The 27,876-nt window shown below is 38.9% G+C and overlaps 2 protein-coding genes across 4 annotated transcripts in view; one reads left to right on the plus strand and one right to left on the minus strand.

The window, feature by feature from the left end:
- Nucleotides 1-27,876, plus strand: part of LOC129741848 (carbohydrate sulfotransferase 5) — a 123,540-nt gene that overhangs the window by 10,835 nt on the left and 84,829 nt on the right. For all 3 annotated transcript variants that reach the window (XM_055733650.1, XM_055733651.1, XM_055733652.1), the window contains exon 2: nucleotides 21,974-22,538. In XM_055733650.1, the coding sequence (XP_055589625.1) occupies nucleotides 22,372-22,538 (167 nt within the window). In that variant the 5' untranslated portion in view covers nucleotides 21,974-22,371. The remainder of the gene's footprint in view (nucleotides 1-21,973; nucleotides 22,539-27,876) is intronic.
- LOC129742110 (uncharacterized) lies at nucleotides 974-9,889 on the minus strand. Its single transcript, XM_055733957.1, has 7 exons — nucleotides 9,487-9,889; nucleotides 9,095-9,412; nucleotides 8,027-8,200; nucleotides 7,935-7,961; nucleotides 2,806-3,668; nucleotides 1,501-2,746; nucleotides 974-1,422 (listed from the first exon to the last, which is right to left on the minus strand). The coding sequence occupies exons 1-7, from the start codon at nucleotides 9,887-9,889 to the stop codon at nucleotides 974-976; spliced, it is 3,480 nt and encodes a 1,159-aa protein (XP_055589932.1).

The following is a 27,876-nucleotide window of genomic DNA, read 5'->3' on the forward strand; positions in this document are numbered from 1 at the left end:
GTATATTCTAAAGCTTAGTTCTTTTAGAAATGGGACACTTTCATTTGCTAATAGCTCGTTAACTAGTTATTGGATATTAAAAATTTGAACAGCATTTTGTTGCCTGTAAAAAGTACTATTCGACCTATTTTTTTCAAAATTTAAAATTTACGCGTTTTTGAGATATGTACGATGCTTGAGAAAAAGAAAAAAAAATTTTTGCACAGATTCCTTTAAAATTCGTCATTATCAAATTGATAGCTGAAAAAACCGTTGATTATTCAAAGAATTACTGAGTTTATGTGGTGGATAAGTATGCAAACACTGTCAATAATGTCCACAAAGTTCAAATCAAGCATTGGAGTGAAGCAGATGATCGGCAACAACGGTTAAGGATCATCAAGGAATGCAAGTCTCATACCAGCATTTTTAATTTTCAATAAACGAAAAGCTAAGGGTAGATCGCTGAAATGTCCAAAACAATTTTCTCCGATAAGCTGAAAGTGTTGCCTAGTGATGACTCATTGAAATCCAACCTCAAACAGCCATTTTTTGATAGTTCCAAAGCTCTTAAGCTGTAAAACCGGTACCGAAAAAAAAACGTTCAAAAATGTGATAAAAAATAACCAAATTTGTTCATTTCGAAACAACTGTATCCACTAAAATGCTTCCAGTTTCCAGTTTCCAGAGAAGTATTGGACCAAAAAGTATCAGAAATTGAAGAAGGAAGGTGAAGCCACCTAAAATATAGATTTTACAAAGTATAAGTTGGAGAAACTGATCAATACCATGACAGAAAAAAGTGTGCGCCGGCCAATGGGAGACACCAAGAATAAAGTAGAAATTTCTTTTACAAAAAAACGGTAAATATTTTTTTTCAAATTTTTTCATGAAATATCATAACATTGCCTACTTTTCCTTCATAGAAAGTATTTCGTTCAAACGAATGGTTTTTGAGATACAGGCATTTGTAACTGTCCCATTTCTAAAAGAACTAAGCTTTATAACGCTCAACGGCCCATACAATTGCTAGGGCTTCTTTTTCGATTGAAGCGTATCGTTTTTCAGTTTCCGTTAGGCTTTTAGATGCATAACTGATAACCCTAGGCCTGTCACCCGAAAATTGAATTAATACAGCACCGAGGCCTACGCCAGAGGCATCAGTCACCAGTAAGGTTCTGTCTTTTGGATCGAAATACCCGAGGTAATCAAGAGAATCAATCCTTGCCTTTATTTGCTCGAAAGCCTGATGGTGTTCGCTTTTCCAATCGAAGTTGATGGTGTTTTTAATAAGCTGTCTCAATGGATAATTAACTGTTGCGAGGTTTGGTATGAACCGGGAAACGAACGTTACCAGGCCTAAGAAACTTCGAAGTTCTTCCTTTGTTTTTGGTGCTCGACATTTTAAAATGGATTCAACTTTATCAGAAGATGGAAGTACACCTTGTTTGAAGAATAGACAAAATAATGAAAATTAATTATTGTTTCGGAAGCGAAAATACCTCGTAAGTCACTACCCACCTTTTCCCGAAAGTTTATGCCCAAGAAAGACAACTTCTTGTTGTTTGTACTTGCATTTGTGGTGATTTAATTGGACCCCCAGCTCTTCAAACTTTCGGACTAGCAGCTTTAGGGCATCATCATGTTCTCTTTCGGTTTCACCAAACACTAAAAAGTCGTCTATAAAGTTGACCATATTTTTACAAGATGAGAGTAAACTTTCCATAAGGTTCTGGAACAACTCCGGAGCACAATTTACTCCAAAAAATAGCCTTTTGAATCGATAGAGGCCCCAATTGGTTATAAAGGTCGTAATATCTCTGCTGTTCTCTGTTAACATCACATGATAGTATGATTCTTTCAAATCAAGTAATGAAAAATACTGTGCCTTTCGAATCCTTGGTAATATCTCTTCAAACACAGGAAGAGGATGATTCAGGCGTTGTATCGCTTGGTTTGAGCGCCTCATATCTACACAGAGTCGAATTTCCCCATTATCCTTCAGAATGGGTACCAACGGAGAGACCCAAGATGTTGGTTTTTCCACACGTTCTATGATGTCGCGCTCCAAAAGATCATCAAGTTTTTCTTTGACCTTTTCCAGGAGCGGTACCGGGCATCGACGAAGGGGTTGTATCACCGGCGCCACACTTCTATCGATAGGCAAAGTAAGCTCGATACCTCCTATGCAAGGAAACGCTTGTTTCGGCACCTCAACACTGTTGATTCTATCCGGAAGTCCCACTCGGAGTACACCCAGTTGTTGGGCGGTTATCTTCCCCAACAACGGCTGTTGTCCTTTCTCGATAACATAAAACGTTGAATTAATTTGTTGAGTTCCAATAATCCGAATACTGGCATCAAAAACTGTGATTAGCCGCAAGGGAACTTTCCCATAGGCTCGAAAGTTCTTCTTGTTATCAAACCGTATGTTCGAAACTGTTACATTCTGTAGTTTCATAACTTCCCAAGTTGTATCGTCAATTAAGTTATATTTTGACCCAGAATCGATGAGTATTTCTATTGCTACTCCACCAACAATGCATTTAATGAGGTCATCGTCGGTCTCTTCCACGTTATATACTGGTAATTCTTCCTCCGATTCACTGGTTTGTTCCGGGTTGATATTCTTGGAAAACTTGTTGCATGGTTCGTCGTATTCATCGGTTTCGACCTTCATCACATTTGATGATCTTTTAAAAACTGATTGAGTTCCATGATTCGTGGGGTATGATCGTTTCCAAGGTCGGTTATCGTTGGTGTTTCTCTAAAATACAATTTACAATACAATGGTACACTACCAGTAAAATGTTTTATTATACTTACGGGTTTGAAAACTTTTGAGCGACAAACTTGACGGAAATGGTCGAGTCCGCCACAGCGTTTACAAGTTCGACCAAGTGCCGGGCAATTCCCTTCAAATTTGTGCGATTCATTCCCGCATCTACTACAGTTTTTAAATGGAGGCTTCTGTTGTGAAGTTCGTCCGTAAACTTTGTTGACATCCGGCGAGGCAAAACTGTAGCTAGGTCCGGGTTGATTCATGTGAGCAGCCTGGTATTTCACAGCTTGATACGTGTTAACTATTTTACAACATGTGTCCAAATTTAGATTTTGTCTTTCCAATAGTTTCTCACGGAGATCACTAGAAGCTGTTTGAATAATTTTGTCCATGACTGCAATCTGACGGCTCTCAAGAATGCTGTTACCGAAGTAGCACTTTTCTGAAATCTGTTGGATCCTTGTGAGAAATTTTTCGATTGGTTCATCGTCACTTTTTTTCGTTGTCCAAAATAAATTCCGCTCAAAACTGTCGTGATGCTTTGGTGCAAAATGATTGTTGAGTTTGTCTTTTGCCACCTGATACGCATCAACTCCTTCCAAGTCGACGTCGGCTCCCGGAATGCTATCAAACACACTTTGCAACTCCAGTCCGCCCATTGCGAGCAACTGAATTTTCTTGGTTATCGGTTCGGAAATACCAGAAGCCACCATGATTCTTTCGAAGCCACGAATCCAACTTGTCCAGGCATTTCGAACTTCCGAAGTTGGTAAATGCCTAAACCTCAGCTGCGGGAAATTATAGGCCGCCGGATTGAATGGTGCCACTGGCTGAACAAGCACAACATGATTTTGGCCATAGTCTTGACCCGGATTCTCCTGTGGACTTTGATTATCGTTCTCCATCGCTTAAAAGTAAACAAAGACAAAGTTTGTTAGTTGCTACACGCCAAACTAGGAAACTCTTATATTGATACATTCAAAATGGTTTAAAAGGATTTAATTTAATTTTTCAGTGTTTGTTTTAGCTTAATCGTGCAATTTGATTTTCAATCATCATCAACTTTTTTTTTTCATTTCAACTTCTCTCATTTTCGCTTTTTTTTCAGGGTTCGTTAAGCATGCAGTCAATATACAATCAATTAAATAACCGACTTTGGTATGATTCCAATGAATTTAATCGTTGGCTTTTGCTTTATCAATTATGAATTTAATCATCAATCATCATCGTCAATCCAATGAATTTAATCGTTGGCTTTTCCTTTATCAGTTATGAATTAAATCATCAATCATCATCGTCAATCCAATGAATTTAATCGTTGGCTTTTTTTTTTGTAAAAGATATATTCGATGAATTCAATCATCGACTTTTCAAATTCGCATAGTTCCAATGAATTAAATCGTTGGCTTTTTTTTTTTTTTTACAATGATTTCTATCATCGGCGTCCATATTATTTTCATTTTCATGCATGTTACACACTGTGAACGAATTCACATAGACGAAACACTTTTTTTCGGCCATCTTTCTTTTCTTCGCGCATTTCATTTTCTGGACTTACCTGATAGAGGAAACAAAATTTCACGCGTAGTTCTTAGTTGAAATCAACTTTTGTTCAAATTTCACCTTAAACAAACTAGTTAGCACATACTCGTCGCCATTATGTGGTAGCCGAGATTATAATAATGACTGGACAACTCTAGACGCGTACACGACCGACACAGTGAACCGCACTCAAGTGTAGTAAGAACAAGACTGAGGTGGTGGGTGGATATGTGTGTTATGCAGGTTGTCATCAGATAAACCGTATGTGTATATGTATGTGAAAACGAGGGGTATCACACATTTCATATTCACAAACAATAAATTTTATGGTTCACACAGTGCTTATCATCGTCCACGATACCGTGAATGCACATTGGAATTCATAGTTTCCGACCATACATTTCACTGTTTTGGCGAAAATAACCATGAAAAAGGGGTATTGTTATGCAGCGTGACCATGAAAAAAATGGCGATTTCCCATACATTCGGAAGCTCAAAAATATGAAGTTCATGGTGAAAACAGCTTCCACTTTTTCATAGTAAAACCATAAAAATCCGTAAATTTACATTGTTCTAACGAAGATGGAAATCAAGGTTTTTCTATGGTTTATTAATATCGTTTTAACCATAAAGTTTCATGGTTTACAATGAATAATTTTACTGATTAGAATAGTTGCTAAATTTATTACTCGTTTCAAGGAATTTTATTCATGATTAGTTGTGCTTTTGAATAAACTTAATTACCTTTTATTTGAAAGCACGACCAATCAGGAATATTATTCCTTGAAACAAGAAATAACTTTAGCAAACTGGTAAGTTAAAAAAAGAAATTAAGAATGATTTTATTTTTATTTATAATTGTTGAATGCGAATTGTTTGAATTACAATGGTTGTTACTTAAATTGAGCACCGATTTGAATTAAAACCCAGATTGCAGATTTCAAATTAAGATCCGAAGCCAACCGTATTTGTATCGAATGCAAGTCATTCCGACGGTACAAATAAGTTGTGTTATCGGAATCGGACCTAGATCCCTGTCTCGAGTGATTTCAATTGCTACTGCTATGGGAAGAGTGATGCTCAAGTCTACGTGTGATTAATTTGGATAAAAAAGATAACTCCAAGCAGGATTTCGAGTTAGACTATTGCAAAGCAATGGGTGCTTTTATCAGTACATCGTCTGGTCGTTCGGTTAGATTTCTATAAGATTTTTACATTACGGTGCAAAGTTGATCAGACTATCTTCATTGCCAGTGCTGGACAATGAACTCATTTTGAACTTAATGTTGGATAGACTGAAAAAACTAATTGGAGCACTGAGCCTAGGAACTCAACAGTCGAATTATTGTAGGACTATATTGCAACACAGTCACCCTTATTCTTGTTTACGGCGTATCTGTCGTTCGTTCGAACGGATACTTTCGAACGAATTCGAAAAAGCTATTCTTGTTTTCGTTCGAATGCGATACGTTCGAGATTGGTGTTACCAGATGAAATTCGAAATTTATAGGCAGCCCTGCGTATAAAAATGACATTTCTCGCTAGCCAATTCCATGTAAACAACTGTGTTAGGTGATGTTGTGAAAATTTGCTCGTCGGATTGCAGTTTCGGAAGAGAACCTAGGAAACGACCCGGAAACCAGAACGAATGGATCTTGCCTGCCTACCATCAACACCACCAGCAGCAGTGAAAACACGGATGTTAAGATGATGGCAAACGAGCCGGAGCCGATACCCGCCGGTGTTGATGATGCTTTCTCGCTTTCTCGTTTGCTGACCTTCCTCCTAAGATGGATTTATGTTTCGGAACTCGGTTCAAAATCTGATATACAAATTGTTTCTTCTTGATGATTTTTCTAATAAAAATGATTAATGTACATATCCCAATTTGAATTTTTTTTATTATTTTTAAGAAACGATTTTTTTCATTTTTTCAACTCCGCAAAAGTTTTTATAATTTTAACATCCTTGACATTCCCAACCGGTCTTATTTAATGGCAAAAATTCCCACCAACTTGGCTCAATTCGTTTAAAATCGGATTTTTTTAATGTTATTTTTCCTCCTCCAATTTGCTTTAATTTTGCGCAAAATATGTTTGCATCATATCAGAGCTCTTCAATCAAACGCTCCCAGTTCGCAGCATTAGACTTGCGTTTGTCGAGCGGTAGCAGAAAAACGTTCGATCGAAAACGAGAATGATCCATTCGTTCGAACGAACTATGTTCGAAAGATCGAACTGTTTTTATACGTTCGAACGAAAACAAGAATACGAATCGGGGAAACTTTCGAACGAATGCCATTCGATCGAAAACCAGAATAAGGGTGAGTATCTTGAAAGCACAGAGTCTTTGGTCTTCGTTCCATAACCTGTTGTTCCGATATTTCAATCGTTTGATTTTCATTCGATGTGTCAGATCGTTGAAAGATGCTGAATTGCCATAGACAGTAGCGGCTTCTAACGAGGATTTGTATGAACCAATATGGAGGTAACAGGTAACAGTTGGCCAAGTCTGTGGAAAAAAAAAATTAAGTTATTCATATTTTAGTAGGAGTAAAAAATATTTCTGCGAAATAGAATTATGAACTTACATATCTGATACTATTCAGAGAAGAGATCGACTGATCAGCTCCTGAAAAAAAGCGTAACAGCTTTTTTCAAAATTGTCGTCATTCACTATCAGATGGCTCATCTTTCGGGAGTGATTATCCGTTTGAGTGGAATTGGCATCCATATAGTCCGCTTCAAAATGCTGTTGGCAGGCAAGGATCAGACATTGCAAGCCGAGACACCATGCTCGTAGTTTGATGTTCGAATGAGTTGCTAGAGCTTTCAATAGCCCATACTCTGCTCGATCACCCAAGGGATTCTTCGGGAACGAATAAGCATTGAAGCCTGTAGCGTTGCTACCCGTAACTTGATCGAGGGTTTCCCATTCAATGTTAACCATAATTGCAGGATGTTAGTCTCTAGTCGTTATTGCTATTCCACACCGGACCATGGTTGGATTCTGGCCAGGCAGCTAACTCTACTTGGTTGGTGTTCACAGCGTCCGTTATGGCTACATGTCAGAGGATAGCGATGAGATTCAATGTAGTTTTCCAGGCTAATCTTTTCAAAAAAAATTATCTCGTCAAATCTCTAGCCGGGCATCCATTGCCGATGATACTGTTCTGAAAAAGAAAAAAAAATAGAATATTTACCATTGTAAAAAATAGGTAGTTGAGAACTCTTACTTATAAAGGAACATTGGTCCGTCGCGGTCATTACCGTTACCGCCCAGGGTTGCTGTTGATTTTTCATAATGCTGTTCGACCTGTTAATGCAGCTGGTTTGTGGTGATGATTGATTGATTGATGGTCATGTGACCTTCAAATAGCGCTTGTCAGAAAATTCTTGCGGAAAATCCGTCATCGTTTTCAAATAGTCGCAAATGAGTTCCGTTTAGGTTGCCATCCATTCTCGATTTATTTCCAGGATTTTATTTTTTCCATCGTTGCTGGAAGCGAAGCATTCATGCTGGTTTTCTGCGGTATGCGTGAGCCGTGGAACGACGTGTGGTCATACCCGTTTTCCAAGCTCCTGTTACCGGAGGTGAGTGAGCCGTCATGGAAGGTCCACTGTTGACGAACCCGCGGAACAGCCCTTTATATCAGCTCCTAGAAAAAAAAAAAAATAAATTAATAAACAGGAATGAACATTATTATTCCAAAAAGGTACTCACCACCGGTGTTTTCGCAATTCTTTTCGTTGACTAGCTGATGAGCTGCGCTGGGGTAGCTACCAGGCAGATCGGGACAAGCAATTGGACCTTTCGATGGCATCTTCCCGGTCATCCACACTTCACCGGAACCTTTATTCACGGTAGCAGGAGCCGTTGAACTGCTAATGATTTCACCTACTAGAAAAATACAATGAATTTATAAACTGAAATAAAACTGATTGTTTTTAAAAGGGACTTACCGAGACGTTCTCGCAAGAAAATTGTTAACAAAAATAAAATTTTTCGCCAAACATGGCGCGCGCACGCTCGAAAACAAATCTCTACACGATAAATTGTATATGCGTAAAACCAGCAACATTTTAACAACGTTCGTTCACGATAAACTTTGTGGTGACTTTAAAAATCATGGTAATTTCACAGTTAAAACCGATTGATGAATATTTAGATACTACGATGATGTTTATAGTTAAGATGAAAATCATTGTTCGGTTATCTTAAAACCATGGTCTTTGCTATTCGGGTATCGCTCTTTGAAGGAATGCTGAAGGGTTATTAGTTCACTATTTCACAATTTTGTAATTACATGTTTGCACTTGTGTTTAGCATAGATTTGGCAGCGTTCTGGCGGTGGCGGGTGGCGGGTGGCGGGGTGTTTTGGTGGTGGCTGCTGGTGGTGGCTTGGTGGAGGGTGAAAGTAAAATATAATTTTTTTAGCAATGTGGTGCAGGGATGCTAATGGAGAAAGCGATTGATGTTTTGTTTGCAGATTGATAACAGTTGAGATTTGAAGCGGGAGGGCGATGAACACTATTTTAGGATGTCTGGTAGATCATTGTACAGTTTACTTGGGAAGTAGCTAGGTTTCTTCTTCCTAAATTCAGATTTCACTCTGAATAGGCGGAGATGATTCGCATTTCAAGACATGCGGTGTGACGTCATTTTTTGAAGCGCATGTTGTGATGAGTATCTCTGCTTTTCAGAAGTTTGTGGGCGAACACGAGGGTTTGGAATAATGTAGTCCTAAATATTTGAACTCGCGTACGCGTTCAATTATCGTGTTGCCTGTACTTATCGACGGCAGCTGTGGTATGCAGCGACGTCCGGAATGGAATAGCATGTACGAGGTTTTCGATAAGTTCAACGAGAGGAGATTGCAGTTGAAGTATTCCTGGAGGGCATCCAAATAATTTCCAATCCATTCCACTATCTGAAGGGGATTGGCATTGCTGTACGAGATTAGGGTATCGTCGGCAAAAAGCCGAACTTTTCCGTGCAGGTTCATCAGCTGGAGATCGTTGATAAAGACCAAGAACATCAGCGGGCCCAGGTTGTTTTCCTGTGGTACACCTGTCGTTATAAGCCTCCTATCCCATACCATTCCAGTTTCTGTAGTAGCAACGAATGATCAATCGTATCGAACGCTTTTCTCAGATCCAAGAACAGGGCACCAGCATATTTACGATTGTCCAAATCATCGTACACGTCCTCCAATAGTTCAGTAGTTGCGGTTAAGGTGCTGCATCCCTTTCGGAAGCCATATTGGCGTGGACTTATGAGATCATACCTTGTTAAGTATTCACTCACCCTAGCAACAAGTAGTATTTCGATGACTTTGTTCAAGATGGAGAGCGTAGAGATTGGCCGGTAGTTTGATACGTTAGATCTATCGCCAGATTTGAAGAAAGGCGTAACGCGAGCTAATTTTAGTGCATCGGGGTAGGCACCGGTTTCGATAATTTCATTGAAAATATCTGTCAGAATATTCGAAAACGCCATGTGGTGGGCTTTCACTGTGGCCACGGTGATATTATCAGGACCAAGGGATTTATTAGAGTCGAGATTGATCTGATCTGATATCTTCATCTCTGTTACATCCCGAGTCGTCCTACCATTCTTCTTCATCTTCTGCTTGACAATTGCCCTATATTTTTCGATAGGGCGGAATTGAGGGCAGTTGGGTGAATTGATGTCCTTTTGACCAAATCCACCTCGTTGTCCCGATACCACTGTAGTACTTTTTTGCTGTAGTGGCAGCCTGCAAAATCTGGCGAAAACTTTACTGGTAATTTGTGAGATCTAATGTACGGAAGAATACGTTTTCTCAGGCACTCCTCCTTGTACATCTTTGAATCCATGGGAACATCACCCCGATCAGTGACTTTATAAATTTTGAAACCTACTGACCCAATACTCCCGGGAACTAGCTCAGTAGCAGGAGACCCCTGAACTGTGTCTCAGGGTCGGCCTACTACTGGGTAAACGAAGGGAACGCGGAACAAAATCTAACTGGGTAAGCTGCGGAGTTTCTTGTCAAATCAAAAAGAGTTAATTTAATTGAAACTTGGGATTTTATTGACTTTTACTCGTGGGATTTATTATTTGCTTAAAAAAAGTGTGGGTGTGGGTGTGTAGTGTGGTTCAGGGGCACTTCTTATATGGGGTGTACATACCGTCGACGGATTTTCTTTGGGTACTCGTTGGCGCGCTTCAGGATCCTGCTCGTTGTACCGATGCTCGATGATGCTGTTGAACTCCTGCTTGGATGACCAAGAGTTCGCTTCGTGGCTAGGGTTGACTGTCCAAAATAAAGTTTTTCGGACTGTTGGAGTTTGCTTAATGGCGTCTTCCCTCGTTGACACGATCGGCGGACCACAGCAAGGCCGTATTGGTCGCGCCGAGAGGGGGTCTCCTGAGCGGTTAAGGCCCTTGGGCCTGAGACAACTCTCCTTGGTAATTATGGCCCCACGGGACCAGAGAGACAGGTCTTTTACGGGTTAGGCGTAGACAGTCAAAGACTGCCTAGGCCGACTCGTGTGTGGTGTGAGGTCGTGGTTTTCCCTTAGAAAACCAATCAAGGATTAAAAGGTCCTAGAATTGAACCAGGTTCATGAATTACGGATCATTTCCACCCCATTCCAGTAAATTTTACCTGAATGATCCAAGTTTGTCGAACTCTTACAGCCACTTAATTGTTACGGAAATACTTAAAACACTCACAACATTCACACACGAAGGCCAAGATAAAAATGACACATAACGGAAGCTGAGTCATCTTCCTCTTTTCCCATACTCCTATGCCAACCTTTTTTTTGCGCCACCCAATATGGCGGACCGCCCCCACTGTTCATAGTACCATGAACACCCTCTATGAAGCCCGCCCGTCTAAATCTAACAATACATGTTTTTGAATATTTAAAAATCCTCATTCTAGCTAGTAAAATAAATAATCCCTATTTTCCTAAACATAAATTCAACAAAATACACAACAGCTCACCTATAACAATTTAAAATATTTGAAAAACGAACTAATACCTTTTGTAACAACGGTTACACAATCCTCCCACCTCGACAAAATAAGCAATTAGAATAAATTGCTTATTTTATCTACAAACAGTATTGACAGATAAACCAGAACTTTTGAACATTACTGTGAGCAAAATTTCATAGCAACTTCTTTCGAAGTTGGATAAAACTTAATAAAAGAATCATAAAATGAAGTACTATTTAAAATCTTGCGGCAACTATCGGTCAATTTACCCTAAAGGAAAATTGCCATAAATCAACACATTTGATTTCCTTCCTGGTGATAAACCTTTTAAATCACACGAGCAATTATTGATCGTTTTTAGTACTCATCTCACTATCTCATTTGACAGTTGACGGTGATGTGGAACTATACAAGTTGATTGTCCAGTAGTGAACACGCGGACGAACATTTGGACGGTCGTTATTTTACGGTTGTGCTTTCCAGATGGATAATTGCCGGACTAACAAGACGAATTGGACAAAACTACATTTTAAGAAGAATGTTGCTAATGGTGAACCTCAGATGATTAGATAATGCGGATATTGGCTGAACTATGATTGCTTTCAGCATAATTCCTTCAGGTGGCCATCCCGAGAGAATGGAAAGATGCTGGAAACAAGCGTTCAGAAAGATGGCGATTTCCTAACGTGCTAAACGTGTTTAGGTACCGTGTAAAACTGAATTTTCACTTTTTGAATAATTTATTATTTAACGCATTCCCGAATGAATTATTGGTAATGATTAAAAAAACAACAAACAACATTTCTACAACGAATTAAAAAAATTAATAATTTAATAATTTAAAAATCCTAACTATAAACTATCTTATCCTATCTATCCTAGCATGAGTTTTTGTATGGCGCCATTACAAAAACTTAATATTTCATTTATTATACTAACTGCATGCAAAATTAATTATTCTAACTGCATGCTACTGACAAAAAGAAAAATTGTATTTATTTTTTTACTAATGCATTTCGGTGCTTTTTTTTTGCTTTTTTCGAGCGATCTATCTGCTAAGTGCTACGAGTCTTTTCGGCACTCACTATGTGCTGGCGACGGACGGTTGCGATTCCATAACGATCGATGATCACTGGCACTCACTCTCACTTTCACGGGATTGGCTACTTTGGTGAGATCCATCGGCGTCCCGATGCAATCTCAGCGCCTGATTCTCTCTTGCGTAAACCTGGTATACGATGACATCTTCACGCCACACAACACGTGCGCGATATGCTAACCAATCAAAACGTAAGTACGCCTGAGAGTAGTACTCCGTGTTGTGACTGAGTGTACTATTATTATTATTATTCTTTTAGGTTCCTGATTCTGGATCTTCTTCTGCCGGGCGGAGGTCTGCGGCCGAAAATACACCGAGACTTTTGCCTGCCTCATCTGCAAGCTCATACGAGCTACTGCCTCGTTTCGCTATCACGGTGCATGGCGTATACAGCGGCCCATATTTCGCATTATAGCGATCTGCTGCCGACGACAATTGAAAATTACGCTTGTAGACTTTCTGCCCTACCTGGTAAGCTGGACTAAACTTTTTATGTCTTAGATTGTAGCTCTTTTGACATTTTTCGTGACTTTTATGTAAATTATCCCTGACCAAATGATAAATCTTTTCATTTAAATTTTTGCGGAAATTATCACGTTCTTCCACGGAGAACTCCTTCGTCTCCCTTTCCAACCGATGCTCTTCTCCTGCAACAATTTTTTCATGGCCGTATAAAATGCGATATGGAGACATTCCGGTAGAAGCGTGAATTGTAGTGTTGAGGAACTCTTCTACCTCTGCAATCTTGGAATCCCATACGCGTTGATCCGGTTCCATGTATGACCTCAAGCATGCATTGATGGTCCTATTCACTCGCTCCACTGGATTCGCCTGACTGTGATGACGTACGTTGGGCCAGTGACGAATGCCTCTTCGGGTCAACAATGCTTGAAATTCCTTTCCCCGGAATGTCGTGGCGTTGTCGCTGATGATTACTTCTGGGGTTCCAAACCGTCTCATCCAGCAATCCTCAACAATTTGACAAACTTGCTTACCATCAATCTTTCTTACCGGAACGAGAAGCGACCATTTGGAAAATATGTCCATCAGAACTAGCAAATGGCAGTTCCCGCTGCGGCTACGCGGTAGATTTTGTATAAAATCAAGCGCCAATATTTGGAAAGGTTTGCTGGTGAGACGCTGGTTCCCCATTGGTGGTGCGGATGCGATGTTGGATGGCTTGCATTGTTTGCATGTGCTGCATCGATTGATGTGGTTGCGCGTTTCAGCTGCCATTCTGGGCCAGAAATATCGAAGCTTCAACCGGTGCATGGTCTTCTCAAACCCTGGGTGGAGTGCCTGGTCGTGTTCTCTCAAGAGGATTTCTTTTTTTAACTCGGAGGGAACACACAATTTCCACTCGTAACGATAATCCATCGTCTCCATTTTGGCTGCAACATACTTATACAATTTCTTACCCTCAATTTTGAAATCTGCATAATTTTCCGGACAATCTGATACTTTCATGAATAGCTTGGAATACCAATCGTCATTTTGTGCATTGATGGCCTCTACAGCTCGCGACAGAGCATCAGGAACCACGTTTTCCGAACCCTTGCGGTGTTTGATGCTCATATCGTATTGTTGTAAAAGCATGCTCCAACGACTCAATTTTGACGACGGTTTCCATTTACTATTCATGATAAACGATAGCGCTGATGAGTCGGTAATAAGCGTGAAAGGCGTCCCTTCTACATACGGCCTAAACTTTTCAATTGCCTCTAGGGCAGCTGCTCCTTCCTTCTCTACCGCTTTCCAAGCCCTTTGCGACATGGTGAGTTTCCGCGAGAAATAAGCGATCACGTGCTCCCTGCCTTCTGATTCCTGAGTTAAGACTCCTGCAATAGCTGTGTCACTCGCATCAGTTTGGATCGTGAAAGGTTTCTGGAAATCAGGACAAGCTAAAATCGGGGCGGTTATCAACTTTTCCTTTAGGCAATTAAATGCTTCTTCTGCCTGCGCGTTCCAATGGACAGATTTTGGTTTTCCTTTCAAAAGGTTGGTCAATGGTGCCGTCGTTTCGCTGAATTCGCTTATGAACCTCCGATAATAGTTTGTCATTCCCAGAAACCTTCTCAGCGATCTAACTGATGTGGGACGTTCAAAATTAATAATCACCTCTATTTTGTCAGGATTAGGTCGTACGCCGTCACTAGATAAGATGAAACCTAAATAGGGTAGCTCCGGAACACAAAATTTAGATTTTTCCATGTTGATTGTCAGGTTTGCCTTCTCCAGTCTGTTTGCTACTTCCTTGAGGCTACGAATGTGGTCCTCAAACGTGTTGCTAGCAATGACGATGTCGTCAAGGTAGACGAACACGTTTGGTTCCAGTTCTCCATAGCCTAAGGTTTCGTCCATGACTTTCGATAATACAGCGCTGGAGTTGACAAGACCAAACGGAAGACGACGAAACTGAAATAATCCTCTTCCAAACACTCGGAACGCCGTATACTTTCTGGATTGAGGATCCAAAGGTACCTGCCAGAAAGCTTTCGACAAATCAATTGTGGTCAAGTACTTTGACGCCCCCAGCCTGCTCAAGATACGGTCCTGGTGCGGAAGAGGATATGCATCCCGACGGGTTCTCGCGTTCAATTTCCTGGCATCGAGACACATCCGGACCTTCATGCGTTCGGTCCCATCTTCGAGAGTTTCTTTTTTCATTACCGGTACTATTAGCAAGGCCCAATCGCTGTTCGACCGCTCGACTACTCCTGACTCAATCCATTTATCAAGCTCCTCGTTCACACTTTTCTGGACTTCCGGTGACCATGGATATGGGTTCAATCTTATGGGTGGCTCGTTCTCAAACTCCTCCAAAAACTCAATTTTCGCTGTATATAAAGGGGTTGCTTCCAACTTTTCGCCTTCTACAAAAACTTTAAATTGCTTCTTCACCTCCTCAATCTGCTCTATCTGTTCAGGTGTGAGACACTCGCCTTCTTTAATTTCTCCTTCCAGCTCTTCTATGGAAAACTCTTCCATCCTCCTGATCGTGGGCTCAATGTTGAAAATCTTCCAAAAATTCATTCCTAAGATAAGGCGACGTTTCAATCCAGGGGCCACTAAAGTAGAAACAATTCGTGTCTGACCGTCGAAAGTTATTGGCATGTCTACGGATCCTTGCACTCCGATGCTGGTTCCATCTGCTGCTGACAAATTGATCGAAGTAGGCTGCATTTTGAGTTTTAGATCTCTCAATAACTTTCTACTTCCGGTTCCAATAACCGTTAACTGCGCTCCGCAATCCAACAAACCTAGCATGCTGATACCCATCACGTTGACCCTGGTAAACGGTCGATTATCTCCTTCGATGCTCAAAACGAATTCAGCTACTTCCGCCTCCTGTGAAATAAATTTAGTTTGAGGATTTTTGCGTATACGTCGACGACCTCCTACGACGACTTCCTTTCGTTTTTTGCACATACTGGGCACGATTCCTTCACGAAATCATGAAAACCACAGACGGTACAAAAAACTTCCCTTTCCTTGAGGCATGCGCTGTAATGATGATAGTTGCTTCGGCAATTTATTTATTTATTTATTTATTTATTTGGAGTCTTTGACCGTGAAGTCATACAGACTTAAAGTCTTAAAATTAAAAATTAACCTAAGTAACATACAATGTATCATTTTAAAATTAAGTTAAATCACGGATCGAACGTTTAAACATCGAATTTGATACGTTAAAGTCGAACAGATGAGAAACTTCGTTGAAAGCATGACAGCATCGATGTAGTGGATGATTTTGGCCAAAACTCGTTCTGCTTCTTGGTAGCCAGAGAAAATTTTGATTGCGTAGTTGTCGAGCTGGAGCGTGCAAATTGAGAGAATGCAGCAGTTGCGGGCAATCAATAACGTTTGTTAAGATGTCGTACACGAAGATCCGTTGCAAGTACGTCCTCCTATTACTCAAAGACGTCAGTGACAGAAGACCACATCTCTCGGAATAAGGTGGTAAACGTACAGAATCTCGCCAGGGCAATCTTCGTAGTGCATAGCGAAGAAATTTTTTCTGGACCCTCTCTATCCTTTCGATGTGAACGGATTGGTACGGTGCCCAAACAGGTGCAGCATATTCCAGTACACTTCGTATTAACGAGCAGAATACTGTTTTAAGAGCATAGGGGTCTTCAAAACTCAGTGTATTTCGGCGAAGAAATCCGAATAAGGCAAACGCTTTTGCTGTGGTTGTCGAGATATGCTGTGCGAACGAGAGCTTTTGATCGAAAGTAACTCCGAGATCTTTTATCGTTGAAACTCTTTCTAAGGTGGAGTCCCTGAGCGAATATTCGTATACAATTGATGCTCTAGTCCTGAAAAAACTTATGCATTTACACTTTCCGACATTCACTTCCATCCCATGCGTATCACACCATAATAATAATTTGTTCATATCTTCCTGAAGCGCAATGCAGTCCACTATCGAGTCAATGACTCTGTAAATTTTTAGGTCATCGGCGTACAGTAGTTTAGTCGAGTTGAGGTAGGTAGCTATGTCGTTTATGAAAAGCACAAAGATAAGCGGCCCTAGGTGACTACCTTGAGGAACACCGGATGGCATGTCGAATTCTGTAGAGTGTGTTCCTCGGATGTTTACGTAACCTTGGCGTTTTACCAGGTAGGAATGCAGCCAATTGAAGCAAACGGTGGAATCTGGCTTCCGATATTCCGACACTCTTCTGTCCAACGTCCCTCTGCTACTTCCTGCCTGTGGAACGTCCTTTCGCCTTTCCTGGTTGAAGTTCTGGCCAGTCGTAGGAGATTTCTCCGTCTCAAAATACTTCTTGCCGAACCCTGCAGTGTATGGATCCTTCGCCGAATTGGTGTGATTCGAGTTTCTCCACTCCAGTTTTCTCTGAGCTCCATTGTTGTTCCAAGTGTTTTCATTTGATCTCTGACCTTTTAACGCTGAATTTCCAAAAATCTCGTTCACCTGAGACCTAAGATTTGGTTCATTATATGTGCTACCGCGATATAAAGGCCAATTAGCTGCATCCAACTTTCTCCCCCAAACCTTTAAACTACGCAGCGTTTTAACTCCTTTGACTAACAACGAGTTTTTGTAGTCAGATCTCAAATTACGGAAAACTTTTTGAAAAATCCTATCTTCTGACGGTGGATCAGCCATCCGTCCAAAAATCTCCATGATCGAGGCATAGAAGTCCTGAAACTTCTCGGCTCTTCTTTGCCTACGCTGAGACGCTTGTTGCTCATAATGGAAATCCATATCTGGTGGCTGATACTCCATTTTGAGGTCGGAAACGAGTTCGTTCCAGTTCCTGAAATCCTTGCTTTTCTTTCCCTCAATGTACCAGGCTCTGGCCTCTCCTACAAACAAGTGAATCGCCTCATTGAAAAGAGATTCCTTATCAATCCCTTCTGCTTCCGCCATAAATTCTACTTCCGTAATGAACCTATTCAAATTTCTCCCTTCATCGCGGCCATCGTACTTGAGTTTCCATTCCGCTACAGATCTAGGTCGGCGCCTCAAAACCATTCTTGGTTTGATCTCTTCATCTGCACTAGAATCAGATAACTCATTTCCGGTTTCTGCTTTTCCTATCCTTCTACGAAGATCATTTTTGTGCGACTCTCGTGTAACTTTTCCTACTTCTTCCCTTAGCTTTTCTTTTTCTCCATCCTGCTTCTTTCTCCAAGATTCTACTTTGCTACCTTCGCTTTCGTTTTTCAATTCGTCAAACTTCTTTGTAACGACCTCTTCGACGAAGACCATCAGCTTTTCAAACATGTCTGCTGACTGTTGGACTCCAGAATCAGGTTCTCTACCAGGATACGGTGTGCTCGAATTTGCTCGCGGTTGTGCGACGAATTCCTCATCGCTATGATCAACGATATTCTCTGGCTCTGATTCTAATTCTGGTCCCTGCCTGTATAGATCTACTTCTTTCAAACGATTAATTTCATCTGCCAATCTTTGAGATGTTTCTAGCGCTGCCTCTGGATCAGTCGATAACATATGAAAATGATCATTGAGGAGCATGATTGCTAGATCTTCTAAGTTATCAGTTTCAAAAACTTCTTTAAGCCTTAGCACTCGGAAATAGATATGGAGTAAACGCGATTTCAATTCCGGTAACATCGACTTTTTAGCTTTGCGGTTTTCTAACGCATCACGAATTTTCGCGAGTTTTTCATCTACCACTTGAAATTCTGTTTCCCTATCACAATCTTTCACGCAACGTGTTTCAAATTTTCCCGTTTCCCGCTGTTCTTTAAGTACGTTTCGTAACTTTCTTCTTTTTGCATCTCTAGATTCACCACTAGCATATCTTACTCCGCGGATGGCCAGTTCATATTCCAGCTCGTCGTCTAGAAGATGTTTGACGTTCAGGGAACGATACGGTAAAGAATACTCGGAATTAATAATAGGACAGTTGAAAACGGTTTAAAAAAAAAATTTAAAAATTTAGGGAACTACGACAATCAAATTAAAATTTATTATAAGAAACGCGACAAAATAAATAAATAAATAATGGAAGAAATAAATTAACACGTATTAAGATATTCAGAAGCACAATTAGATAATAATTCAGGTATTTTGGTTTCCGTGGCAATAAATATGGTGATTGAAATAAATAAACGATCAGGACGACAATTAGGCTAAATAAGTACGGTTGAATAAATGATTTGATTTTTCTCGTGTTTTACTGTATAATAGGAATTATCATTCAGGACCTTGATCAAAATAGTTGATAGCTACTCTTGTAGATTAAAAATTATACTGCAAATTGTGAAAGTTTTTTCAAATTTTATGGGTGCCAATGAAGGCAGTATCTTATGAGATTACCTCAAAGCAAATGTTTAAGAGAATTAATTTATCTGTTTCCACTTTCCGATTAGCAAGATTCCGGTGTGAGACGATTACACAATCAGCAAAGCTTACTTGTGTACTCACCTACCGCCCTAAACAAAAAATTATTAGATTTTTTTTTTACTCTACTCGAACCTCCGGTTACCTTAACGAATTTACGTTGGGTGCCAAGTAAAACCTACTGGTCCAACACTCCCGGGAACTAGCTCAGTAGCAGGAGACCCCTGAACTGTGTCTCAGGGTCGGCCTACTACTGGGTAAACGGAGGGAACGCGGAACAAAGTTTAAGAGGCAAACTGTGGAGTTTCTTGCTAGATAAGAATTTGGAAAATTAAATTTTGGAACTGGGTTTTTTATTGACTTTTACTCGTGGGATTTATTATTTGCTTAAAAAAAGTGTGGGTGTGGGTGTGTAGTGTGGTTCAGGGGCACTTCTTATATGGGGTGTACATACCGTCGACGGATTTTCTTTGGGTACTCGTTGGCGCGCTTCAGGATCCTGCTCGTTGTACCGATGCTCGATGATGCTGTTGAACTCCTGCTTGGATGACCAAGAGTTCGCTTCGTGGCTAGGGTTGACTGTCCAAAATAAAGTTTTTCGGACTGTTGGAGTTTGCTTAATGGCGTCTTCCCTCGTTGACACGATCGGCGGACCACAGCAAGGCCGTATTGGTCGCGCCGAGAGGGGGTCTCCTGAGCGGTTAAGGCCCTTGGGCCTGAGACAACTCTCCTTGGTAATTATGGCCCCACGGGACCAGAGAGACAGGTCTTTTACGGGTTAGGCGTAGACAGTCAAAGACTGCCTAGGCCGACTCGTGTGTGGTGTGAGGTCGTGGTTTTCCCTTAGAAAACCAATCAAGGATTAAAAGGTCCTAGAATTGAACCAGGTTCATGAATTACGGATCATTTCCACCCCATTCCAGTAAATTTTACCTGAATGATCCAAGTTTGTCGAACTCTTACAGCCACTTAATTGTTACGGAAATACTTAAAACACTCACAACATTCACACACGAAGGCCAAGATAAAAATGACACATAACGGAAGCTGAGTCATCTTCCTCTTTTCCCATACTCCTATGCCAACCTTTTTTTTGCGCCACCCAATATGGCGGACCGCCCCCACTGTTCATAGTACCATGAACACCCTCTATGAAGCCCGCCCGTCTAAATCTAACAATACATGTTTTTGAATATTTAAAAATCCTCATTCTAGCTAGTAAAATAAATAATCCCTATTTTCCTAAACATAAATTCAACAAAATACACAACAGCTCACCTATAACAATTTAAAATATTTGAAAAACGAACTAATACCTTTTGTAACAACGGTTACAATTTGTTGGCCAGGAAGCTGTCCAAAATCCATCTTCATGTACGTTTCGTCATCCATGAGGATGCATCCGTCGTACTTCGTTAGAACTTTGTTGTATATACTTCCGGGCACGCTCTTTGGCTACTACATTCTGCTTCAATGTCCGGTTTGGTTGCTTACTGGCCCGGTAAGATCGTATTCCTTCGCGTAGACAAATCCTGAAGATGCACCGGTCGGCATTGAATTTCTTGGCTATGTCATACTCCGACTGCCCTGGGTTTGCCTTGATCGTTCTCAACACCTTTAAATGCAGTTTCGGATCTTTAGTTGACGCCAATGAGGTACACTTTTACTAAGGTGGCGCAAAGGAACGCACACTATTGCACGTCGGAGAGAAAAAAGAAAAATAAACATAAATAAGCCCTGCGTCGCGACGCGTCGTAGTCAGGGAGCTTCATTTATCCTAGTCAAAATGCGTCGCGAAAACGGTCGGTAGTGACGTAACTTCTGTCATGGTAACTATGTTTACGAAGAAAAAACTTTACTTCTACTTTTGCAACGTTTCTTTCTCATCACCTCTCTTTCCACCACATTGAGTTGACGCTTGGTATGAATCTGCCGATCGATAGTATGCATCTCACGGAAACGTTTGAAAACGCTGCACACGGTCGATTTGACCATTTTCAACGATTTCGCGATTTTTTAACTCGACCACGTCGGGTTTTTGACATGGGTGTCCAAAATTAATTTTCGTCTCGCGGCTTCCATCACGTGTAACTTTTTTGAATCAAAACGAATCGTAATGAAATTTTCCGCACTGATTGAGGAAACAATCCAAAATAAATAACTGTCAAAAAATTCCAGATCCGACAACTCGGAGCACTACGGTTAATAAACAATGCGTCCAGATTTAAGATGATCCATGTTTTACACAGCTCCCTTCCTTCAGATCTTGAGTTAGTCTGGTATCTATATAGCGTACCAGCAGCAGAACAAGATGTCGTTGATCTTTGCTACATCGAATCAGTCCCCCGAATGCACCATTATCTCCGGGATGGAAAACTGTCCGGTGACGTAGATAGCGGCTTAAGCCAAGTCATACAAAATTGAAACAGAAACGTACATGATCAAGTCAAATGAATGCTTTCTTTGTATTGATCGAAGCTCAGCAAAAGCTTCTGGCCATCGTTTTCTGAAAACAATTTACTACACACGCTTCAAAGAACTTGTAACAATTGAACAGCTGAGTCTATAATAAAGAAGATAATTTCCATTGCAAATTACTATGAAAAAAATAACGAACGGAAACGAACTGACTAAAGAACTTATTACAAAAATTCAGTGTCAACTCGTATGAATCTGGAAATCCATCGTCATGTACCAAGTGAAATTAAACGAAGAATTTCGATTTCCCTTTTTTTTTAATAGTTACATCGGAAGTTTAAAAAATGCCTACTAAACTGTTGCTGTGGTGACAACTGTGCCGGTATGAGTTGGCCTATGCCGGGTACCACTATCTGGTCCGCAAGTGCGGCACTGGATTAATCGGTAGAAAAAGAAAAAAAAACCGGATAAATACATCCATAATCCGGGGGCTGACCGCCATCAAGTGCGCCGCGTGTTGAATTGAACGATATATTTTCTGTCTACAGAAAAAAAGGGAAAAGGGAAGGGAGCCGTGTTCAAAAGTTCAGTTGTTTGTGGAGGGAGAAAGTGGTTCGCGTTTTTCCGCGGATGGTATAGTTTCGTGAAGGAAAAAAAAGTGAAGTCAAAAAAGAGAGTAAAATAAGCTAGCTCAGCCAGCTAAGAGGAGGCGCGACACGACAATGTCACGGCGCATAAATCTGATCGGGGTTTGCGCCGTCAGTGGTCTGTGCATTTTGCTACTCTTCGCCAGCCATCGGCTCACGGCCAACAGCTACACGACCGAGTACTTCAAACCGCGGGAACGGAACGCCAATCTGCGGCTGCTAAATGCACACAAGTACTACGGGTAAGTATCGCGCAGGCACTATATGTACTATACAACACACAAAAAGCTGTTAAGCTGCCACGAAAAAGCCAAGTGCCATTGCCATGTAGGGCTAACAATCGGGGTACTTGTTTTTTTCTGTCCCTATCTCCGTATGTACTGAACCTAGCAGGTACCTCTACCATATAGTTTAGCTACAGATAAGCAGATTAAGCAGCAGGTAACGAGTACCCGAATTCATGATTGCATAAGATAAGCGCGTGGCCGTTGTTTGGATTTCTTAAAAGCCCAACCGGATCTGAACTATGATACATAAGTAGAAAAAATTGTCACATTTTGTTTTTGTTAGATACCTACCACAGGTTTAATCCGTTCCAAATTTCGTGCCTGTTTTATAGTATTTACCTACTATCGAACAGTATTCACTTGGGTTAAAGGGCAGCATGAAACGAGTCGCTCTATCACAGATTTACTGTATACAAAGTATCGTGAATCCGGGATTCTAAAGTTGCCTTTTGTTATTTTAACCCCCATCCGCATTAGAGTGTCATTTTGTGTCATTGCAAGTTTGAAGCCTTGTAACTTTTTTCAGAAGCTTCAAAAAACAAAAATTTCTTCGGGGACCCTAAATGAATTCAAAAGTTCTTTAATATTGCATCTTTACTTTTTTTTATGGACGAACCCTGGAAGCCTGGACAAAAAACTTTCTTTTCCGACCTAGAGTGTCAATTTGACACTCCAAAAGTAAAATCTATCTAAGTCGTTTGAATTATAATTAATTTCATATAAATCTTATATCAATAGAAACCTTGTAATGTCAGTAAAATATGTTTAGAACATTATATATAGCTAAAGCTTATAGTTTTCTCGTTACTCAGCATGAAAGAAAAAAAAACGAAAAATCATGCCTCAGGAAAACTGCTGCACTTTATATATTACAGGTCCAAAACATATTTGCCATATGCATATGAAAGCTGAAGTTAATGTCTACATCATGAAGCCAAGACATATTTTTTTTAAATTTTTTTTAATGAAAATGTCACAAAAAGTTCAAAAAAGTTGTCTGAAAAACCTACTTTTCATTCGATTGCTAGTAAAAACTGTTTGAGCGTTGGTAGAGTTTTTGAAAAAATATGACTACAAACTTGATTCTAATTCTAACTTTTTGTTCTCTTTAGATTTTCAAAATTGAGATTTCAAAAATTGAATTTATTGGAATTTGCTTTCCAATGAATATTCTTTGGGGCCGTCCATTAATGATGTCACGCAAAATTTGGAAAAAATAAACCCCCTCTCCCCCTTGTCATATATTGTCACAACTTCCGTCACCCCCCCCCCCCCCTTTTTGAATTACGTCACGTGTTCATAAATTTAGCTTGTAGTGTCAAATTGACACTCCTAGTGCTAATTAGGGTAACGAAATCTAATGTGGATGAGGGTTAATATACGTGGACCATTCCATACCAAGAGAACATGAACATGCGTCGAATAAGAGGCCTCCCATTCTTGAAAATTTTGCTTTTTTTGTACCGTGTGTACCGTGAACAGCCCTAATTCTGCGCAGTTAAGAATTTTTCAAATGTTTGAGGTTATAAAAAATTTACCTTTCAATGAATTTCCTCAAAATTTCATGTACTGTTGGGCTAACTAACAAACTTAACGGCAAAAATAATGAGAGCTAAATTTTGGAGCAAAAATGTGGAGCAAAAATTTTAGCAAGTTTTGCAAAAATAATCATGAAAAGTTTTTTGGAAGCCTGAAAAAACGATTTAAAATCTGTCAATGAGTATCGGTTAAACAATTTTTTTTTAATATAATTTAAATATTAGAATTATTTTTCTCTTGATTTTTATTGAGTTATTTCCGGGTTTTGATATAATTTGCCCGGATATTGCCCAGATTTTTGGTCGTCATTTTTTTAAATCAAATGCCCGGTTTTTTGCAAGCTATTATATAAAATTGCCCGGATTTTTCTTCGTCAGGTCCAGCAGTAGAAAGAAGAAGAAGAAGGAGAAGAAGAATTTCCATTCTGAATTTATGTTTACAAATATAGCTTTTGTCACATATAAAAGAACAATTTAACAAAAGATTCGGTTTTAATAATTGATCTGATGAGAATCCTTTTCTTAAATTGTTATTCATTACATGAAAACGGATTCTTTGTGTTTTAAAGATAAGAAATAGCAATAAACATTTGGACTATGAATTATGTATATATTTTTGGTTTTGGCAGCAGATAAACAATTATTTTTATAAACATACTAGCTGACCCGGTGTGCTTTGCTACACCTTCTATGAATAAATGAAATTTGTAAAAATTATTTAAATTTTAATCTTTTTTGAAGGTATCATTTAAAATTAATTTCAACATGAATCAGAAACAACCAGGGCCATAGCAAGAACCGACTTATTGAAGGGGGCGGGGGGGTTTGGTGATAATTTTTTCTTACATCAGTTTTTTTACTCTTTATACATAAAGAGTATAAAACGTGTGTAGGTACTATGTAATTATTTAGTTTCAAGTTGTTTTAAATAATGGTCGGGTATTTATTTTGAATCCTAACTTTAGGAATTTAGTCTCAGAAATGTATTTTTTTATGAAGATTCAAATTATAAATAATGTACATTCAAGGTTTTATTTTAGAGAAAAACTAATTGTGTCTACTTAAATAACCAAATAATAACTTAGTTCCTTTCAGCCACAATATATTTATAAATAAAAGTAAGAGATTATGTTTGCGGTGCAAATCAGTTTCTTTTCCTACTCCTATAGACTCGATAAAAATTTAAAATCTTAGTTTGAAACTTTGTTCTTGAATAACTAAGTATTCTTGAATAATTTGTTCAGTTCAGCTCAGCTTCAGTACAGCTTAATTTCCGCTGGAAGATTAATTACACGTTTTATTTACCAATAAAAATTCAAAACCAGTTTATTTTGTAATTTGAATCCTGTGAATATTCATTTTAAATAAAAATCTATGTTCTTTAAACAACAAAATCTTTAAAATGAATCCAATGTTATTTATACCTGTGGTTTCTGCTAGTTTGTGTTTTTCAACTTGACTCGGATAAAATATGAAATTTAAATTTAGGATCTAGAATTCAAACCACGAAACTGCGATCTCCTGCAATTAGAATTTTTAATGAAATCCTTACATTGATATGTTTATCTTGATTATTAAACTTAATGTTGAGCTGAATCTGAATCTAATTTTTTTATTTGAATTCCGGATCAGAATCCTGCCTTTTAAAACTGAGTTCAATATCTGAATTCCGAATCTGACGAAGAATTTTTAATCTAAGCTCCAGATAAAAATGTCTTTTAATAATGAACCAACAAGCGAAAATTATATCAAAACCCTCAACCTCAACCAGGAATCTCTTTCTAAAATTAGTTGTAATTTTATTTTTTCAGATTCCGAAATGATGAGATTCGAATGAAGAAAATGCATCTAGTTGAGGTTTCAAATTGCAAAACCAAGACTCGAATCAAGTTTTTTTTCAATGATGATTCAAAATGGATTTAAATAACCTAAGCTTATCAGATATTTTTCCATCAATATCCGGGCCGTACTATTTTGGATTTTTTTTCCCAATAACCGCCAATATCAAAATAATTTGATGAAAATCATGAATAATAACTTGAAACCCTGTTTTTTTATATCAAAACACATCAGTCAATTTTAAATCATATTTCAAGATTCCAAAAAATAATTCATGTTAATTTTGATGAAATTTGCTAAAAAAATTTGGACGCAAAATACATATTTCTATTTCTAATGAATCAGTTCAAATTCTTGTTTGATTTTTCAAGTAAAGTTAACGAAATTGTTCAACATCTGGGCAATTTGCGGCCATAGAAACAACTTAGGGGGCATCCATAAATTACGTAACGCTTCTAGGGGGGAGGGGGTTAGCTCGAACGTTACGAATTGTGACATAGGGGAGGGGGGGGGGGTATGCTCATCGTTACGTAACGATTTTAAGTCATGCAATTTCGGCAGAATGATATACATACCGAAATCAGTTTAAAATTTGTAAGCTTCAACATGATTGAAACTGGTTTGTAATCTTTCCTCTTTAAAGATTCTGAAATAGACTTCTTGAAAGGTGTATTAAATATCCGTGAAATAACCTTTGAAAAAAACCCTACATTTAGGTACATTTACCCCCTAGAACTCAATTCAACCTTAATACGTAAATTTTACTATTTTTTCTCAATTTATTCAAAATATGCAAATTTGATTCTTGCGACGAATATTACTTAGTGAAATATATTTCGCATAACAAGTTAGGCTTCTTGAACAAATTAAAGTAAACAAGGTAGATCATCAGTTTACAAGCAAAGAGCAACTCATAACAAGACAATCAATTTATTTTATGAGAGAGTTATCATCAATGAGTACTAAGAAGCGATTTGGATAGATCGATATTAATTCCGTTTTTAAGAACGTTAAAAAATTTATGTTGAAATATTTTTTTACCTTCGAAAATCATGAGAAGATGAGGGGGGGGGGGGTAATTATCAACGTTACGTAATTTTCATAGGGGGGTACGTCGAAGCGTTACAATTTGTGACATACGGGGGGGAGGGGGTAAAAAAAGTGCAATTTTTGCGTTACGTAATTTATGGATGCCGCCTTATTCCAAAATAAGAACCACAGCTGGAGTTCCGAATTGCAATACAAAGATTATTTCATCTTATTTTGCGAAACTTGATCTTTAACACTTAATGTACCGGAGGGGGTCAAATGACATTTTTTGAATTTCAAATGACTATTAATAATTGTATTTTCGCAATTTTTTTTCATGACTATTTTTTTTTTCAAAATGCTCGCATTTTTTATTTATTATACTTTTTTTTTAAAAGTTTGTAGATTTTGCAAAACGTATGTGATATACCAATATATAGAGTCAGGTCAAATGACCCCACACTAATAAATCACCCGTGTCGGTCGGTCGTATTGCTTTGATAAATACAGTCCATTTGTTCGTCTTGATTTTAAGCGTTTTTAGTTAAGTTATAAGAATAAAGCCATGTCAAATGACCCCAAATACTTCTCTGCTATAACTCGCTAACAGCTAACCGATTTTTTAAAATTTGCAGTTTGTAACGGACTCAAATATAATTTTAAATCAATTTTCAACTAAAATCATTTATTTCAAAGTTATTAAAAGTCGAAGATTTTTTTTGAAAAAAATATGCTTCGGGAAAAAGGCTGTTAATCAGTTATTAAGTGCTCAAAAAAATTTCATTTAGTGCCTCTGGAAGCTGAAGTGTGAAGCTATATGTTGCATATATGATTTTTTTTTTAAATTTCATGAGATCATAGCCACAAAACATGTAAAAAGTGATTTG

The sequence above is a fragment of the Uranotaenia lowii genome, chromosome 2 (genome assembly GCF_029784155.1).
Source record: "Uranotaenia lowii strain MFRU-FL chromosome 2, ASM2978415v1, whole genome shotgun sequence".
In the NCBI taxonomy this organism is placed as follows: Eukaryota; Metazoa; Arthropoda; class Insecta; order Diptera; family Culicidae; genus Uranotaenia; species Uranotaenia lowii.